We start from the raw sequence: 20,428 nt of genomic DNA on the forward strand, positions 1-20,428 counted from the left end.
AGAGATTTGAGCCTGGGTTCTGGCCCACTTAAGGTTTTTAGGTTTTGTGAGAGAGTTGTAGGAGTTCTTTTTTTGATGTTTCTCTTTGAAGATGCCAACATCATAGATATCACTCAAAAGGGAAAAGATAAAGCCATAGAGGAAAGATGTTTGCAACCATATAAACAAAAGATTGTTGTCCAGACTATACCAAGAACTCCAGCAAATCCTTAAGGAAAAACAAGAGAACCCAAATAGAAAAATGTACAAAAGACATAAATAGGTTTTTCACAGCAAAGGAAACTTTAGCTGACTAATAAATACATGAAAAGATGTTCAGCCTCGTTAATGATAAGGTAAATGCAAAATAAAATCATTTTATGTCCATAAAATTGCCTAAAGAATAAGATGTTCCGTAGTATAAAATGTTCCCAAGGATAGAGTAGTAGGAATTTATATACTGTAAATGGGCGTGTGAATTGTTCAGACTACTTGAGAGAATAATTTATCAATATTTATTGAAGATAATCCTACAGTGTAGCAGTTCTGCTCCTAGATGGTTGCACATGTATATCAGGACACACACACAATGAGGTTCATAGCTTTTTTGTTTGCAGAAAGGGGAAACCCAAACGTTCATCAGCAGAGTGGATGCTAGTTCATATTCTGTAAAATAAAGCAACATCATTTAGAGATGTAAACTGTGGAGGAGGTAAACTATTCCTCTGCCCTACTAGAGACTCCAGCTGGGACTGGCATAAGATAGATTAGCAGGAGGAAAGAATAGGAAATTCTTTTACATGTATATGGGAGCCTTCACAAGAAAAAACAAAACCCAAAGAAGTGAACAGACTAAGTGTTTATATAGTAGGTTAACAAAGGGAGCAATTGTGGAGAAGTAAAATTTGGAGCAGACTAAAGAAAGAGTTACGCAAACAAATTGTTTGTATAGCTTTCTCCTGGCCTTAACTCCCCCATCTCTGGTGATAAGAATGTTTCTAACTCCTAGTACAGGGAAGGCACCTTTCCCATGTGAATTTTATTTTGTGCTTTAGGGAAAAAAAGGAAGATCAGAGTGTCCTTGCCGCTGCTGTTTCTCAAGTGTCTTTAACTCAGAATATTAGAATGTCAAAGCAGCATATTTTCAGATAGCATGTCTGAGCACCTTCAGTATATAGCAAAACTAAGGAGACTATAAACAAAATTCAGAGTAGAAAGAGTAGGAGATGAGATTAGGGAAGGATGTATAGGGATTGCTTAGGCTGGATAATGAATTCACAGATGTTATTTTTTGTACATAACAATTTTTCATAGTTTTGAAAGGTGGCAGTAATCTATAATGTGTGTACAGGGCCTTGATAAAAGACTTAAGAAGTTTAAAAAGAGATGAGCCTGGATATAGTTGGTAGAGAAAGAAGATAGACTTGACTAGTGAAAAAGAAGAATTGGTAAGTAGCATTAGGGCCCAAACAATTAGAAAATAAGAAATTGTATTTTCCAGAAGTGCTCGGCAGGCCTAATATAGACAATACATGGTTGGATTGATTCAGGACTGGGTTTGTCAGATGAGTGCAGAAGATAGGCAGTATAGCAAAGGAGTTAAGATTATTGGCAAGAATAGTTGACTATTTACTATAAAGATTCTAATAGAAAATTAAATTATTTTAATCCATAAAATCAAAAGATACAGTGGAAATAAGTGATCAAGAGAACTACTGTATTTCTTCAAATCTAAAACATTGTAGGTTGCACTGTTATTTTATGTGAAAGTGTTAGTCGCTCAGTCGTGCCCAACTCTCTGCGACTCCATGGACTGTAGCCAGAGAGACTCCTCTGTCCTGGGATTTCCCAGGCAAGAATACTGGAGTGGGCAGCCATTCCCTTCTCCAGGGGATCTTCTTGACCCAGGAATCAAACCCAAGTCTCCTGCATTGCAGACAGATTGTTTACCTTCTGAGCCACCAGGTGCCACTAAAAGAACAGTATCAAATATGAGTCTTTCTTGTCACTTAGAATTCTAATTGTGTATTTAGTACATGATACAGTATTGAAGAGTTCTTTCAGTCTTAACTACATACAAATTTTTAAATTTAGGTTATTCTTAAACATACATAAAAAGCAAAATATAAGTGAAGTTAGTTGGTTAAGGAATTTCTAAAGCTTTTTCAAATCTAGAGTCTCTTTTGGACTCACTCTTTCACTCAGATTATGTATTTCCACACTATATCATTCTCTGGCATCAAACCCGATGGTTTTAAGGAGGGTATTTGGAGGTGGTTGAAGTAATAACTCCAAGTGGCAATCAAAAGTAAATTATCACTACAAAATTACATAATTTTAAGAATCACAGCATGAACGCTCAGTGATGCTCATTCTACAAGTTTTGACGCTGGTACTTTTAATATTTACATATGCAGGCAGCATTATCAACTAAGGTATTAAGAATACGTCTGGTTCAACAGTAATTAGATGACGCCACTGATCGTAAGCTGTATCCAATGTCAGCAGTGTTAAAACGTGAAGTAATGCACATCTTATGTTCAGTGAAATTTGATAGAAGGGTAGTGGTGGTTATCAGGTGGGTTGCCCAAGTTTATAGTTTCAGAGCTGAAGATAATGACAAGAGTGACCATGAGAAAGGGTGGCTGGAGTAGAGAGGAAACCATCAATAAATTGCACTCAGATATAATACAACTAAAAGGGAAACTTAAAAACCTTTTAAAACATAACTGGAGATGAGGAAAACAATGTCAGTATTTGTGGCATGGGTTATCTGGGATGATGAGGGCATGCCAGAGAGATGGCATAATGTTCCTCAGTAGAAAGGAAGACTGAGCTCAAGTAATAAAGGGTTCATAAACTGAAAAAAGAGGGGAATAAGTGTAGCACAGTCATATAGTATGAGCTTCATAGGAACAGGGAGTTTTTACCTACAGTATATGAAACTAGAATCAGGAGGACACACAGCTTCCTAATCCGAAATACAGGGTGTGTTGTGAAATACAGGGTGTGTGAGCCGTGAGCAGCTTCAAAAGAAAGATGTCTTTAGAGAAAAGCCAGTGTTTAGTCAAGGAAGTAAAAGAAAAATTCATCATAGAGGATGAGGATGTGGGGTTTCTAAAGGACTCAGTGGGAAGGTTTGAGTCAAGGTAAAATACACAAGAAGCAGTGTAGCCATTGAATGAGAGGAGGTGGTTATTGGGTGGCTTCTTGAGGAGTGAACAAAGACTAACATGGGTGTAGCCTTAAAGTTTCCCCATACCATTAAATATTGTTGAAAGCAGATTTTTAATGGGCTAGAGAACTTTCTGTTGAGTATACAGTTACTTAACCCATCTTCTTTTGTTGAAGGTGCAAAGAAGTCCCTTCATTCAGTCGTTCCTTGCTGTCATCTTCCATCATCCAGTTTGACTATAGCATCACAGCAGAGGACTCCCTCAAAAAGAGAAGAGTTCTTTCTAATCTCATGCCTTGGGGCAATGTATTTTCATTTATAGTTGCTAGTAAAATCACTGTCAGTTCTAGAATGCCCATTTCTAGCTATGCCACAGCTGCCATGGCTTGTGAAGGATTCAAATGTACGCATCCTCCATTTTCCTGTGTTTTGGTGTCCTAAATATGAAACCTTAAGGAATCTTAACACACAAGAGAAAATAGGTACACCTTTTAAATATTCAACAGACTATATTTTTCTATTTCAGTTATTGCAAATTGAATCATACTATACTACAACTTCATGTAAATTCCAATTTTATATTTATTAAGCACACTGATAAAGTGGAACATAGTGTACATGCTTTTTTGGTTAACACTTTGGTTTAATTGTAATACTCCAAGGGAAAAAAACCTGTAGCTACTATTTTCACATAACTTAATTTTCATTTGTTTAAATATTTCATTTGTTTAAATATAAGCATTTCTTTTGCCCACTATTCTTAAATATTAGCATAGTATTAATAATAATAATGGTAGTAATGATAGCTAATGTTTATTGAGCTCTTCTTTAAGCCAGATACTTGCAAAGTAGTTTTTACATATTATCTCATTTAATCCTCAAAACCACCTTGTGAGGTGGATACTATAGATAAGTAACATACCTGAAATAACACAGCTAGTAAGAGAGAACAGTTTGAAAGTCAGATTCCTGAGCTTACATTTGTGACCATTATTCTGCCCTTCCTCCTTTAGGAACTCTTAAATTTAGAGACTGACATGTTGGCAGTTATTATATATCTTAGTTTTATTTTATTCATAGGGCATATGTATGAAATCAGTTTCTTTTTTTGCTGAATTCAGTAAGATGAAACCTTCCCTGACTTATGCAAGAAAACCTTTTTCGTTTTTATCTTCTGTTGCAGGTCCTTCTTTTTCATGGAAACCAGACTAAATTTGTCTTAACATTTGTATTAGTATTATAATTTAAGAATATCTCTTAAAACCTATAAAGACTTGACCTTTAAAATATAAAGTCTTATTGATCCTGCATTTAATTTTACCATCTCTAATATGAATCTGAACCAGAGTTTCTTATGTTTGTTATGTAGAAGATTTTAAAATGTTATTTAATACATGCACTAATTTTTATATAGAATCACTATTACTGAAACAAAAGTTTTATTGCTGCTATTTTCAGTTTTTTAAGTTATCTGTGTTTAAACAAGTTGTTGGTATTTTAGCCATCACCATTAATAATCATTTTAAGTTCTTTTAGCTAGAAAACAGATGAACTTCCAAAGAAGATAGTCTTCCCTGAGTTTTTCAGCTTAGTTTCAGTTACTTCTTTATCCACTGATGCTCTTGGAATCTGGGGTACAAGTTGGTGGATAGGATATGTAAAATCACTCTCTCCGTATGTTATCACTCCTGTAAATAATAACAACTGATTTTTTCAAAGGTCAGATTTCATCATTCCAAACAGCTATAAACATGGAAACAAAGTCTCTTGAGATGTTTCAAAATGTATGTACCTTTTTAGATTGGAGAGGCCTTTCCCTTCTGCTTATTCTAAATTATATAAACATCTAAAAAGTAATAGTCTTGTGTTTTTTTTTTGGTTTTTTTTTTCAAGTTTAGTAGTTCAGGTTGAAGCAACCAGTTTGAAAGTAATTGCAGGTGAATGGTGGCTGGAAGGGAGAGAGGAAAGCATAATAAAAATAATTGCAAAAGTCCAGCATCTGGGGATTTACTCTTCTAGTCAATCCTGAGGACACGGTTGACTCTATGATTAAGAAAAATAAATTTAGTATACACTAATTAGACTGAGACATTGGTCCAATGGTTAAGACTTGGCACTTTCACAGCCAGGCCTAGGCTCTGTCTCTGGTTTGGCAATGAAGGTCCTGCAAGCTGTGAAAAACAACAAACAAAATGCATTGTAAAGAATTTCATGAGATATGCTTACTAGAATATTTAATATTTTCATGTTTATAATTCTAATGAGTGAAAAATGTGTCATATCACATAACAGGGACATTTGATTTAAATGAGTAATACTTGTAATACACAAGTAATATACTTAGCATACTAGCACTTGACTCTATAGATGTTAGGGCTTCCCTGGTGGCTCAGATGGTGAAGAATCTGCCTGCAGTGCAGGAGACCCAGGTTCAACCCCTGGGTCGGGAAGATCCCCCAGAGAAGGGAATGACAGTCCACTCTGGTATTCTTGCCTGGAGAATTCCATGGACAGAGGAGTCTGGTGGGCTGCAGTCTATGGGCTTACAAAGAGTGGCTTTCACTTTCAGTATAGATTTTAGTTACTATTAATATTTTTGTTAACAATACCTTTTCCTCTAGTTGGAGTCAGTTTACTGTCACCTAAAATAAACTTGGTCTCTGCCTATACACCTATTTTATTAAGTGTTCTGTTATTACTGTCTGGCTTTTGTGTATTAGTTTTCCCCATCTGCATGGTCATAGAAACTAGAAATAAGTTCATTTATTTTGTTTGTTTGTTGCCATGGAAAACACGCATGCACCAATTGATACTCTACAGCTGAAAACAGCAAATGTCAGTAGGCTGGAGAACTGTAGTTCTAGAGCTAAGAATTATATTTTCAGTTAAAAATAAATTCATGAGTAGTGTTTTTTCAAGATATAATTTGCACAACATAAAATGCACCCCTTTACTGTGTTATATTTCTGTATTGGTTAGGATATTTACAAAGCCTTAAACTTTAAGGCAAACAGTTTTTCCCAAGTATTCTGTTTCTTTTCTTAGCTGCAAGTCTTTACTTTTGCCCTGTGGTTACTACTCTCTGATCTGCTTGCCTTCTCTGAAATTCCTTCTGATTGAGATCTAATGTCATATCTCTTTTGGGAAGTCTTGATTCCTCAGACATTTAGTCTCACAGCCCCCTTTTTTAATCCTTTTATTATATTGCTTATCATATTTATAATTATCTCTTTAGTTTTTTTCCTTTCAGACCATTTATCTCTCAAGCATAGAGACTTGTTTTTCTGCTATCTTCAGAAATTCGAACAGTGTCATGGTAGGCTTTTTGGTACATATTTATTGAATGATTATAACGGCAAGTAGTTCTGGCAGTCCCTAATCTGTCAGCGTGTACTAGGAGTGTGATATACTATATTCAGTGTTGAATATTAAAATAATGTGCATTTTGTTTTGGGGAGTTATACCATTTTAGTATTGGAAGGCACCAAGACTCCCCGACTCAGCACATACACATTGATATATGCACACAAAGCAAATTGAAATCCATAGAAGTTGAATTACAGTGTTGAAGCTGGGACTGAAAATCCACGTTACCTCATCTTGTCCCATACTAATTTATTTTCTCTTATATCCTGATGACTTAAATTAAAAATTCATTTGTCTCCTAAGGGAAACGACCTTGAAAATGTTAATTCATAATACTATATTTTTAACCATAAGTAAGGGACTAGTTGCCAGGATACTGGAAAAGAACTTTTAAATTGGTTTAAACAATGACATCATTTTCCTGTTTTATAGACCTCTGTGAGTGAAAGCCTTCAGAGGGAAGCTGCCAAGAAGCAAGCAATGAAACAGGTAAGGTGGAAAGGGTGAATTAAATGTATTTGGTGAAGTAATTATTTCAGCTCACATTTAAAGAATCAGTTTTGGGATCTGTGCAACTGAGACTACACAGTAGGTGTGTATTAAATAATTTTATCTTGACACTTGTTTTTTTGAAAATGTGTAAGATGTTTCTTGATTTGCATAGATTTCAGGTTTATTGTGTAAGTTTTAAGGGAGAAAAACACACTGAAGAATTAGTTCCTTATTTCTGTATTCTAGATTAAACCCATTTCTGCTTTCAGTTGACATTCTGACAGTGGGTTGCATGGTTTAATAATTCCTGCTAGTGTGAGCTGCCAGGATGCAGCAATTCCACTTCTGTGTATGTATCCAAAGAAAGTGAAAATACTAATTTGAAAAAATACGTGCACCCCTGTGTTCATTACAGCATTATTTGTAATGGCCAGAATATGGAAATACCTAAATGTCCATTGATGGGTGAATGGATAATGAAGATGTGGAGTGTATACACACACACGCACGAATACTACTCAGCCATGAAAAATGAAATATTGCCATTTGCAATAACATGGATGGACTGTCATGCTAAATGAAATAAATCCAAGAAAGACAAATATCTCATGATTTCACTTATACTTGGAATTTAAAAAACAAAATATTTGAACAAAACAAAACTCATAGAGAAGAGATTGGTAGTTGCCAGAGGGGAAGTGTATTGGGGAGCTTGGTGAAATGGATGAAGGGGATCAAGAGGTACAAAATTCAAGTTATTTTTTTAAAAAATCATGGTGATGTAATATACAGCATAGTGACTATAGTCTGTAGTGACTATAGACATTGTATGCAAATTTGGAAATCGTTAAGAAAGTAAATCTTAAAAGTTTTTGGCACTTGAGGAAGTTTTTTTTTTTCTGGTAGCTTTGTATGCTGATGGATGGTAACTAGACTTACTGGTCATTTCACAAATGTCAAATCATAGTCTATGTCAGTTACACTTCAGTGAAAATAAATAAAAAGTTCCTTATAATTATTAAAATATTTTTAATGAAAACTATATCAGACAAAAAATTCTTTAAACTACTTGTATTGCAAAGTAATTTCTTTAGTGAATATATTACTTAAATTCTAGAGGTGACATCTCTAAAAATAAAGCATTTTTCAATTACAAAAGAAAAGTATTTCCTACCATTTGAAACCTGAACATTTTATTTGGTAACAAAATTAAAAATGATATGAAAGTTTAATATGTAATATAGGCATCTCAAAATTAAGGTTTGATGTTCCTAAGTCATACCCTAGTCCTTTTGACTTTTTGATGTGGATAACTATTTTGGGGCTTCCCTGATGGCTCATTGGGTAAAGAATCTGCCTGCAATGCAGGAGACACAGGAGACTCGGGTTCAATCCCTGGGTCAGGAAGACCCCTTAGAGGAGGAAATGGCAATCCACTCCAGTATTCTTGCTTGGAAAACCTCTGGACAGAGGAGCCTGGCTACAGTCCATGGGCTCGCAAAGAGTCGGACACAACTGAGGAACTAAACACACAACTATTTATCTTTAAGGGAATAGATAGTAATAAATAATGTTTAATATCCTGGAGGAGGGCATGGCAACCCACTCTGGTATTCTTGCCTGGAGAATCCCATGGACAGAGGAGCCTGGGGGTCTGTAGTCCACGGGGTCGCAAAGAGTCAGATATGACTGAGCGACTAAGCACAGCACAATGTTTAATTAACACTTACTCTCTATAAGGCTCTGTTCTAAGGGTTTTAAGTTGAAAATGTGGTTGATAACAATTTTTATGACATATTTCTGATTTATGATCCTATCCCCAAAAAACTACTTAAGACTTTTTCTGGTATCTATTAGTTGGCTTATATTTTTGAAATATGTTCAATTTTTTTTTTTTAAAGACCAAACTTGAAATTCAGAAGGCTCTTGCAGAAGATTCTACTGTATATGAATATGACAGTATTTATGATGAAATGCAGAAAAAGAAGGAAGAAAGTAACCCCAAATTGCTTTTGGGAAAAGACCGAAAGGTTTGTAGCTGAAAATACAAACTTTCTTTGACTTTGACCTGTGTTTTGTATCTTACTCTTATTTCACCACGAGAATGATCTGACAAAAAATTTTAGGTATATAAAATGTAAAGAGCCCCTCATTCCAGATAGTGTGGATTTGTTAGAATCTAGGAAGCTATATATAAAGTATCCTAACCAGGGACGGGGGAGCCTGGTGGGCTGCCGTCTATGGGGTCGCACAGAGTCAGACACAACTGAAGTGACTTAGCAGTAGCAGCAGCAACAAGGAGCAAGAGAATTATCTAACAATTTTATAAATTTTGTTTTTTGCTTTAAAAACTTTTCAAATTATTTTTTGAAAGTTTTTCTTAGGCAAGTCTTTGTACTTCTCCTCCTGTTTATGTTTATTTGTGTTTTATAATTTTTTATTGCTTCCTAGCTGTTAACTGAATCATCCACGTGTATCACAATCAAATTTTTAGTTTGACGGAAATGTAAAGGTGTGGAGATTGAATGAGATAATTTCAAATTTTCTATCACTCTTTAACAAAGCATAGACTTGTTTTTAAGGATCTTTACATCTTACAGTATCTAAAATAAAGTAGTGGTGTAAAATTATATTAAAGCTACTATTTTAAATAATTGTATTTCAACTAATGTGAAAAAAGTAGTTGGAAAGGTTTCCTGTTCACATGTCTGAAGAAGTAAAAAATACCATTTTATAAAAAGGGTGAGAAAAACAGTGGGAAAATTACCTGTTTAGTTTGAGATTTAAAAAGAAAATGGTGTTTTGAATAATTCTGTCTATACTTAAATTTCTGTTGAAACGAATTTTATTTTCAGTCTTGCTAGTAAATTTATATTGAATTTTGAGAAGTTGATCCTATTTGTTTGACTTTCTATCTTAATGAATTCGTGATAACAATATAATATTAACAATTCATTATCTTTGACTCTCTCCTAAATAATCTTATTTTATCCCCTAGCCCAAGTACATTCACAACTTACTGAAAGCAGTTGAAATTAGAAAAAAGGAACAAGAAAAAAGAATGGAAAAGAAAATACAGAGAGAACGAGAAATGGAAAAGGGAGAATTTGATGATAAAGAGGCATTTGTAACATCTGCTTATAAGAAAAAACTGCAAGAGAGAGCTGAAGAGGAAGAAAGAGAAAGAAGAGCTGCTGCACTTGAAGGTGAAATGAAAGAGGAGAAGGGTAGAAGGAGATAGAAATAGGAGAATCCTGCCCTGTGGTAGCCATTTGCTCGGTCACTGAACTTTTAGATTACAATGTTGTCATAATTTATGTATGTGAACACAGGGTACAAAGTATATGATGTTATATAGTATAAAATAGAAGATTTTAGGTAAAAACACAGTTGCACTCTTAGTAACTGTTATATCTATTCAACTTTCTAATTATATCTTATTTTCCTGCTTAAAACTATAGTCATCACAAGTCATTGCCTTAGAAAATGATTTCAAATGTGAAAACATCTATTACAAGGTGTAACAGCACAGCATTTGTCAAAGGGAATATAAACTGAGATTTAAATCCTAGTTATATTTTCCTGAGATGAGAAAACTAACATCACCCAAGGAACATTAACTAGGCATTTACAAAAAGAATAACATTAATTCAAGAAAGAACAAAGATGTGCAGAGGCCAAAAAGTATCTTAATGCTTTACTGCAGTGCTTTCTACTCATGGTCATTTCTCATGATCAAAGTAAAATAAGTAATTATAAACAGCTTATTTGTCGAGTGCTCACCAACTTTAAATGGATGAAAACCACATGTGTAAGACTTGGGTGTGTTCATTTAGAGCACCACTCAGGACGAGATAGTAAATAAACAGGGCTACATTCCAGTAAAAATCTATTGATGAAAAAGGCACAGGCCAAATTTGGCCTTAGACTATATAGATCTAGAGACCAGTTTATACACTATGTTATATACTCTGTGCCTGTAAAACTGAACTACGTTTTGCCTTGTTGAATATATTTATCTCACTTTTGCTTTCATTCTCTTAGCACGTTTGGATGTAACCAAGCAGAGAGATCTCAGTGGATTTTATAGGCACCTATTAAATCAAGCAGTTGGTGAAGAGGAAGTACCTACATGCAGCTTTCGTGAAGCCAGGTGAGATGTGGCATATGGAGTATTTAGAAGAAAGATACTGCCCTTGAGTTCTGATGTGATCCTACGATCATTTAAACTCCCTGGAAGTAGAGGACTGTAGTATTGCATATTTTGTTGTCAGCCAAACCTGACCTAATTGAATGAAAAACTAGAGATTTACAGCTTTTTAATTAAACCTTTAGCTCAAGATATTTTTATTTTAGTAATTCTGCATGTTCATATAGTACATAAAAAGAAAAACGTATCTTTTCATAAATAGGACCTAGCCTCTGTAAAACATAAAGATTCACATAATCAGGGGCTTAGAAATGCATTATCTGCTATGTAGCCACTAGTTTCATGTGGCTCTTTAAATTAAATCTAAAATTTTGGTCACATCAGTCACATTTCAAGTACTCCATTCGCACATTTGGCTACTGGCTACAATATTAGACAGCACAGATATGGACATTACCATTTCTGTAGACTTTTTGTTTCTGGCTATGCTATGCAGCTGGTGGAATCTTAATTCCCCACCAGGGTTGGAACCTGGATCTCAGCAATGAAAGCACTGAGTCATAACCACTGGACTACCAGGGAATTCCTCATTTCTGTTGGCATTCCTATTAGTACTGGTCTAGAAAGTAAGGGTTGGAGGAATTTTGAATAAAATTATAAGATATTATACATACTAAGTCGCTTCAGTCAAGTCTGACTCTTTGCGACCCCTTGGACTGTAGCCCATTAGGCTCCTCTGTCCTGGGAGCCTGGCAGTGGGATTCTGCAGGCAAGAATACTGGAATGGGTTGCCATTCCCTTCTCCAGGGGATCTTCCTGACCCAGGGGTTGAACCTGCATCTCTTATATCTCCTGCATTGGCAGGTGCGTTGTTTACCACTAATGCCACCTGGGAAGCCCATAAGATATAGGAATAGTGAAATTATCATGCTATAAATATATATATACATAAATATATTTGAAGGTAAAATTTGTTCTAAATTTGTATCTAAGGAAAGCAGTTCCTTGAGAACCATAGTTGTTGCTTTGTTTGTGTAATGAATAAGTGATAACTGAGAATGAATGTGTGAGTAATGTAAATAAATCAACCATGCTGATCAGCTGGGAAAATGCAGGTGTTGTAAACCGTGTTAATGTAACTGATCATAATAGCTGGATGGATTCACGTGTTTCCATTTTGTTATAATAGATGCTGAGGTGTATAGCAGGAGGCTGATGCCTTTTCAATCGTGAGAAGGATTATTTAGTGATATTTAGAATTAGATTTTGTCACCATTTTGTGGTGAAAAAAATTTATCTTCATCTTTTTCCAGGACTATTTTAAGTATTTTTTAGAAAGAAATAAAAATAAAAATTCATCAAAGAGCCACAACTTGAACTTCTTGTTGAAAACTAGTACTTATTCCAGAATATGCCTTTTCCTAATTATTTGTTGTCTGTTTGGCAAAAAGGAAGACCTTCCACAGACCCCTACCTGAAGGTTCTAGAAAACTTTCCACAGACCCCTACCTGAAGGTTCTAGTGATCTATACAGAAGGGCTGATTTTTACTTTTTCATTTCTACCAGTATTGAAAATAATCTGAATGATTAGAATATACTAATGATAGATGTTTACCAGGTAAATCGACATCAGCACCTTTTTGAATTTGGGATAATCAGAAAGTATATACAGTTGTAAGTGTATTGACTTAAGTACTGATAAAAATTCCATGAATTTATTTATAGAACTTACTTACTATTAATAATGTGGCATTTTGTGTTACATTATTTTTCTTAAGGTCTGAGATAAAAGAAGAGAAATCAAAAGGATATTCTGATGAAGTAAGTTCAGAGAGCAGAATACCTCCTGAGAACTGCATTCGCCAAACTGGTGTGAAAGTAGAGGAAAACCCAGATGCAGACAGTGACTTTGATGCTAAGAGCAGTGAGAATGATGAAATGGAGGGGGATAAAGGGAACTGCAGAAGGGAAAAGGGCACGGAGACCCTAAGCAGTCACTCCAAGCATCACAGGAATCCTGCCCGCTCACCGTCATCTAGTGAGGAAAGAGAACATGGCACCCAATGCCACACAAAAAGTTCCAGGTCAAGAGGCCATGAGAAAAGGGAAGATGAACACCAAGAGAGACCAGCCAGGGAGCAGGACAGCTACCACACTGACCGTGATTCTCGAAAAGAAAAAAGGGATTCCCATAGGCACAGAGAGTCCAGTCACAGAGATTCCCACTGGAAGAGGCATGAAGAAGAGAGACTGAGGGGAAGAGACGAGAGAGAAAGGAATGACAGAGAATGGAAAAGGGAGAAAGACAGGGAGAAATATCCCTCCAGAGAACAGGAAAGACACAGACAACGAAATAATTATGACCGACACAATGAGAAAGGATGCGAGAAGGAAGAGAAAAGCAAAGAAAAGGAAGAGCATGTGAAAGCAAGAAAAGAAAGATATGAAAATAGTGATAAATACAGAGATAGAGAAAAACGAGAAGTCAGTGTTGAATCTTCAGAAAGAAATCGAGACAGAAAGGAAAGCAGCCCAAATTCTAGGGCAAAGGATAGGTTTGTTAACCAGGAAAGAGCCAGTAAAATGAGAGACATGGAAAAGGACAAAGAAAGAAACCCAGAGAAACCCTCTAGTTCTGAAGCATCATTGGGAGCAAAACACAGAATCACAGAGGAATGCCAAGAGACAGGCAAAGAACAGGAGAGGCTGCACGAGACTGTGAACAAGTTTGCAAAGCGGAGCAATGAAGAAACTGTAACGTCAGCAAGAGACAGATACTTGGCCCGGCAAATGGCAAGGATTAATGCAAAGACATATATTGAGAAAGAAGATGATTGATGGCTGCCCCAGTAGAAAGACCTATGGAAGCACAGAAAATTACAGCTCCTGAAACATGCTGTGTGAACACATAAAGAAGTGTGTTGAGTGGTTGGGAGGGTATTTTAAAATATATTTTCAAAATTCATTTTGGGTTTAGGTTAAGTCAGAAGTCAGTCCTTTTATCTTGAATGTTTAACTAAGTTAATATGTAATATTTACTTATCAGTATGACATTCTTGGTTATATTCAAGTAACCTAAAGAGACTGCTAAATCCTCATAGGTAATATGAGGAAAATTGGCTCTACTATGACCATTAAAAAATAATTTAAACAACTCTTCTATTGTTGATTTTGTTGCAGGAGCTGTTTATTTTATAAATATTGTGTTTCAGATAATAATAATGTGGATTTGAATGGAGAATATCATTTTATGTCCTAAAATTTGTATTAAAGTATAAAATATAAATCACAGATCTTGTCTAAGCTTTTTAGCTCACAACATACCTCTCTTTTATAAAAATTGTGATACATTTGTACCATTTAATTGATGCTTATTTAAAACTGTCACATTTAAAATGTCACTCGTGTCATGCCGTCATTCCTCTTTTGTGAAACCTTAGCAAGATATTAAATTAGTTATGTATATAAATGAGTTTTAGCTAAGGGTGAAAAGATGGAGATACCTTAAATAAAAAAAATTAGCTAAAGAACTGGGTAGCCTATTTATGAACATGTCTTGTTTAATACACTCTTAAAAATACAGTAGTTTATTACAGTTCCATATATAGAGGTTCTATACTAAGTCTTATCAGTGACAGTGACAAATACTGCAAAAGCATAGACTGAGTGTACACAGAGGGATATAGTACAGTGTAAATGGAAAATTTCAGGTGAGATCATGGAAGCCCATGAATGACAGGCTAAAAGTCTTCAGCTTTGGTGAAGAATTGAATTCCTTTGTTAGAGTTGTCATACTAGAGCACAGGGTAGCAGTTCTTGGTTAAATAATGATAATGAGTTATTTGGATCAGTATAAATAAGGGATTCATTATATGTATGGCTAGATACGTGTTCTTTTAAATAGTTGAGGTCTAAAATAATGGACTTAAATTGTATGAGTTGGTAAACAACTGTTCTGTGATTCACTATCTTAATTTTCCTTCTCCCTCCACTTGTTTACTCTTGTTCCAGTACTGTTTATTTTGCCTTCTGTGGATGATGATTTTTTTTTAATATTTCTTTAATTGATTTTTAAGGTGTTAATTTTTGCTATACAGCAAAGTGACTCAGTTGTATATACATTCTTTTTTGTATTCTTTTCCATTATGATTTATCCCAGAAGATTGGTTGTAGTTCCCTGTGCTGTACAATAGGACCTTGCTGTTTATCCATTCTAAGTGTAAAAATTTGCATCTGCTAACCCAAACTCTCAGTCTATTCCTTTGCCTTCCCCCCACCCCTCGGAAACCAGAATCTGTTCTCTATGTCTGTGAGCCTGTTTCTGTTTTGTAGATGGGTTCATTTGTGCTGTATTTTAGATTCCACATGTAGGTGTATCATACGGTATTTGTGTTTCCCATGTTGTCGCAAATGGCGTTCTTTTTCATGGTTGAGTAGTATTCCATTGTGTATAGGTACCACATCTTCTTTATCCATTCATCTGTCAATGGACATTTAGGTTGTATCCACGTCTTGGATATTGTCTCTGGCTATTGTGAATAGTGTTGCTATGAACATAGGAGTGCATGTATCTTTTTGGGTTGTAGTTTTGTCTAGATACATGCTCAGGAGTGAGATTGCTGGACCATATGGTAATTCTGTTTTTAGTTTTCTGAGGAACCTCTATGCTGTTTTTCGTAGTGGCTGCAGCTACTTAACATTCCCACAAGCAGTGTAGAAGGATTCTGTTTTTTCCGCACACTCTCCAGCATTTGTTATTTGTAGACTTTTTAATGGTCACCATTCTGATTGGTATGAAATGATACCACATTGTAGCTTTGATTTGCATTTCTCTCATAATCAGGGATGTTGAGAACCTTTTCATGTGCCTGTGACCATCTGTATGTTTTGTTTGGAAAACTCTCTAGGTTTTCTGCCCATTTTTCAATTGGGTTGTATGGGCTGTTTATGTATTTTGTACATTAAGCCCTTGTCAGTTGCATTATTTTCAAATATTTTCTCCCATTCCATAGGTTGTCTTTTCACTTTATGGTTTTCTTTGCTATGCAAATGTTTCTAAGTCTGATTAATTCCCATTTGTTTTTCTTTCTATTGCCTTGGGAGACTGACCTAAGAAAACATTGGTATGATTTATGTCAGAGAATGTTTAGCCTATGCTCTCTTCTAGGAGTTTTATATGGGTGATGTTTTTAAAGATAGACATGCAAATAATGGGCTTCCCTTGTGGTTCAGCTGGTAAAGAATCCATCTGCAATGTGGGAGACCTGGATTCGATCCCTGGGTTGGGGAGATTCCCTGGAGAATGGAATGGCTACCCACCCCAGTATTCTGGCCTGGAGAATTCCATGGACTGTATAGTCCACAGGGTCTCAGCCAGATACGACTGAGTGACTTTCACTTTCACGCAAATAATCTTTGGCCTGCAATCAGAAAACCTAGGTATAAGGCCTGTTCTGGAACTTTTCAGCTGTGTGAACCTGGGCAAATCAGTTAATCACTCTGTACCTCACACTCCCTATCTACAAAACTGGGGAAATGACATCTATCACATAGATCTGATGATCAAGTGACATGATACTTGTGAAAGTACTAGTTGCCTCAGTCGTGTCCAATTCTTTGCAACTCCATGACTTTAGCACACCAGATTCCTCTGTCCACAGAATTCTCCAGGCAAAAATACTGTAGTGGGTTGCCATTTCCTTTTCCAGGGAATCTTCCCAACCCAGGGATTGAACCCAGGTCTCCTGCATTGTGGGTAGATTCTTTACCATCTGAGCCACCAGGGAAACCTGGTATCTGTGAAAGTACATTATAAACTGAAGCTCTACACAGATTATAATAATTCATTTTGCTTTACTGAAATTTAATATTTCTAATTCTAGGTACTTTTGATACTAAGTATTTGCAGATCACATGCAGTGATATTTTGGGGGATGTTTTGACAATACACAGTTAAGATTTTTCTTTTAACCTTAAGAGTTTGGAAGGGATTTTTGTTTCATTCTGTTTTTTTCTTTTTAATGAGACAGTCTATTCATCATGATGTTAAGAGTTACTACAGTAGTAGTTAACAACAAAAGGCATTTACTGATGTCTTAAAATGTAACTTGGAACATCTGTGACTAAATTGCATAAATGAGTACCTGGGCATTTCATGCATCTTAAAGAGGGGACTCTTTATTTTGTATAAACAGGTTTAATTCTGTCACTGAAGTTTAAATGTTTCATGAAAAAAATAACATTGGACAATTTCATATAACCACAGTTGACAGAGGTGAATAGTAGAAAATATTTATTTATTCTTAGCTATAAATCATGTGGAAGAAGAAACTAAAGATGAGGAAAATGAAGTACCATTTATATAATTCAGTTAACTGTATATAGTCCAGAATTTGAAGCACCCCATTGATACTTTCGGGGCTTCCCTCATAGCTCAGTTGGTAAAGAATCTGCCTGCAATGCAGGAGACCGGGGTTTGATCCCTGGGTTGGGAAGATCCCCTGGAGGAAGACATGGCAACCCACTCCAGTATTCTTTCCTGGAGAATTCCCAAGGACAGAGGAGCCCGGCAGTCTATACAGTCCATGGCGTTGCAAGAGTCGGACACAACTTAGCGACTAAATCGCTACCATTGATACGTTCAACACAAAGTATCCTGAAAATGTTTTTTGTGTTTTTTGTAAATCACTGTAGATCATGTAAATATGTAGATCATATTTAAATGTTACTGGAGAAATAACTGCAAATTCTTATTTTACATAAGTCCCTAATTTTATCCTTTAAACTTTGCACTTTTCATGTATCAGTTTTAAGATAAGGTATACTTCTAATATTAGAGTTCGAGTAAGAATCAAGTAACTTTTTTTAAAAATTAGCAAATATTCTTGTTTATGGAAATTTAGGTATTTGGGGCTTCCCTGGTGGCTCAGATGGTAAAGAATCTGCCTGCAGTGCAGGAAACCTGGGTTCAGTCCTTGGGTTGGGAAGATCCCCTGGAGAGGGGAACAGCTACCCACTGCAGTATTCTGGCCTGGAGAATCTCATGGGCAGAGGAGCCTGGCAGGCTTCAGTCCATGGGAATGCAAAGAGTTGGACACAACTGACGTACTAACACTTTCACTTTCATTCATTCCTTTATTTTCAACATTTCTCTGAGAGATTTATTTGATGTATGTCACTTTCACTTCAGGCATTTTAAGCCTAGAGATGGGCTAGCTCCTCTTTCCTAAATATTTGTTTGAACTGTCAGTGTTTACAATTTGTTCGATTATCTACTATAATTATAGTCTTCAGTTGTAGAACTGAAGGACTGAAATCACCTATTCTCTCTCCTAAATGATAAGGTTCTTAGTTTAGCAGACATAAAACTTGTCTGATGACGTGCTCCACCAGTGCACACTGGTTCCAAAGTAGATTTGGCCAGGGGAGATAATCTCTTTTTGATAAGGAAGTAAAACTTGATTGGTGGTAGAGCAGTTTGGTATGGATATTATGAGGTGGTGTTAAGAGAAATACAAGCTTAAATTTCAATTGAAATACATTGTGAATCATTACAAAATTTGTTTTGATACACCTAATGTAGAAACAGTACTAAATGGATTCCAACTATATGTTACACAAGCAAAGACATACTTAAGATTCCATCTTTTCCATTGTAGTAAATGCCTATTAAAAAATTGAGAGGAGTATTATGTCATTCTAGGAGAGGAAATATTTCTTTAGAAATTTCTAGATCCCAGGAAGAGTAGAGAAAGTAAGTAGGTTTGTTTCTGCCCTCTAATGTAGTTATCTGAACTTTAAAACATTGTTCCATCATTGAAATTTAGAGACAGTTAACCAATGAGGGGGAAAGGTGATACTATAAAAATAACAAAAGATTTAGAGCTTTTGAAATAGCCCTTCCATGGAACTAAACAGGACACAATATATATCACTGGCTTATCTGTGATATTGGAGAAAAAAATTCAGAATGTTTCACCAGGAAATCTTTCTACAGTATAGGGATATACCTTGTCTTAATGTTTGTTTTTTTCTTCAATATTTGGATTTATAAATTTCGGTCTCCAGCATACTTTGCAAGCACTTTCTAAATTTACCTTCCTAATTTATAGCCTTTTGTGTAACTCTCCTTGTAAGTAACAGGTGAGCTCCATGATGACTGAAGTATACAACTTCCTACTTGGCGTAGAACTGTTTTGTTTTCATTGGTTTATGGTGATGACAGATTGTAATAGTCTCTTTGAGGGATCTACTGCTCTTCCCAACTGTCTCTGACCAAAAAAATGGAGAAAATGCCTTCTGAATACTGCCTTATTTTAATGATATCTTAAGCACCAGGTGTTGATTTATGAGCCGAAAGACATGCTACGAAAGGAACCGGGCATGGATTGTACCATTGGATAGCTAATGATTGTCTTAAGATGCGTAAGAACAGCACAGTTAAGCTGCTGCATTCCGTGGTTTTAAGCTTTGCTTTGACGATGACCTCCAAATCAACTGTACAACAGATAGAACATACCAGGTCAGTCTTTCCTACTTTTCAGAGAGAACAGTTCTAATTCTAGGGGAATAGTCTCCCTTTTTAAGGAGATTTGGGGTGGATAAGTGGAACTTTGTACTTAAAATTTTGTTTGGTATTGGTGGCACCAAATTAACAAGCTGCATAAAAAGAGAGGATGGTGAGAGAGTGACTAATCTCACAGAATCACTTTGCCTTACTTTGAGATTCATTATTTGATTTGTCATTATATGATTTTGGAGCTAATACATTGACTGGGTGGGTTTGTAGGGGTCTTTGCTTCCATCTCCAGATGGGGCAGCCAGGGCAGTGAATCTAGGTTACAAGTCATGCATTCCACACAACAAATGGAGTAAGTTTTAAATGGGTCTCAAGTTTTTTTGGAATGGAGATAAATTGTTTGGACTCCATTACATATCAACATGTAGGAACAATCTCAGTCAACTGAATTGGCCTCCATTCTTTTGTTGTGTCTTGTCTGTTCCCTATTTCTTACTAGTAAATTACAGAAAAGAAATTAACTTCAGCACTTTACAGTTCATTCCATTTTTATTTTTTGCTTTTATGTAAATACTACATTAGATGTAAAAGGTCTTTAAAAGATTATTTTAAAGTTGGTCTACCAACTAAGTTTTCCTTAAAAAATATTCAGAGTAGTATTGATAAATAGGAATCAAGTAAATGCAGACTATATTGAAGAGAGATTTTGGATTTTTTTAAAGTCTAGTGACATTTGAAAATTTTCAA

At 35.6% G+C, this 20,428-nt stretch overlaps 1 protein-coding gene across 2 annotated transcripts in view; it reads left to right on the forward strand.

The window, feature by feature from the left end:
* NSRP1 (nuclear speckle splicing regulatory protein 1) overlaps window positions 1-14,454 on the forward strand; it is a 45,441-nt gene extending 30,987 nt beyond the window's left edge. The window contains 5 exon segments of one of the 2 annotated variants that reach the window (NM_001046462.1): window positions 6,953-7,009; window positions 8,914-9,042; window positions 10,011-10,218; window positions 11,057-11,165; window positions 12,942-14,318. In NM_001046462.1, coding sequence (NP_001039927.1) covers window positions 6,953-7,009; window positions 8,914-9,042; window positions 10,011-10,218; window positions 11,057-11,165; window positions 12,942-14,001 — 1,563 coding nt within the window. In that variant the 3' untranslated portion in view covers window positions 14,002-14,318. 2 annotated transcript variants of the gene reach the window in all.
* The last annotated feature ends 5,974 nt before the right edge of the window (window positions 14,455-20,428 follow it).

The sequence above is a fragment of the Bos taurus genome, chromosome 19 (assembly GCF_002263795.3).
Source record: "Bos taurus isolate L1 Dominette 01449 registration number 42190680 breed Hereford chromosome 19, ARS-UCD2.0, whole genome shotgun sequence".
Lineage (NCBI taxonomy): Eukaryota > Metazoa > Chordata > Mammalia > Artiodactyla > Bovidae > Bos > Bos taurus.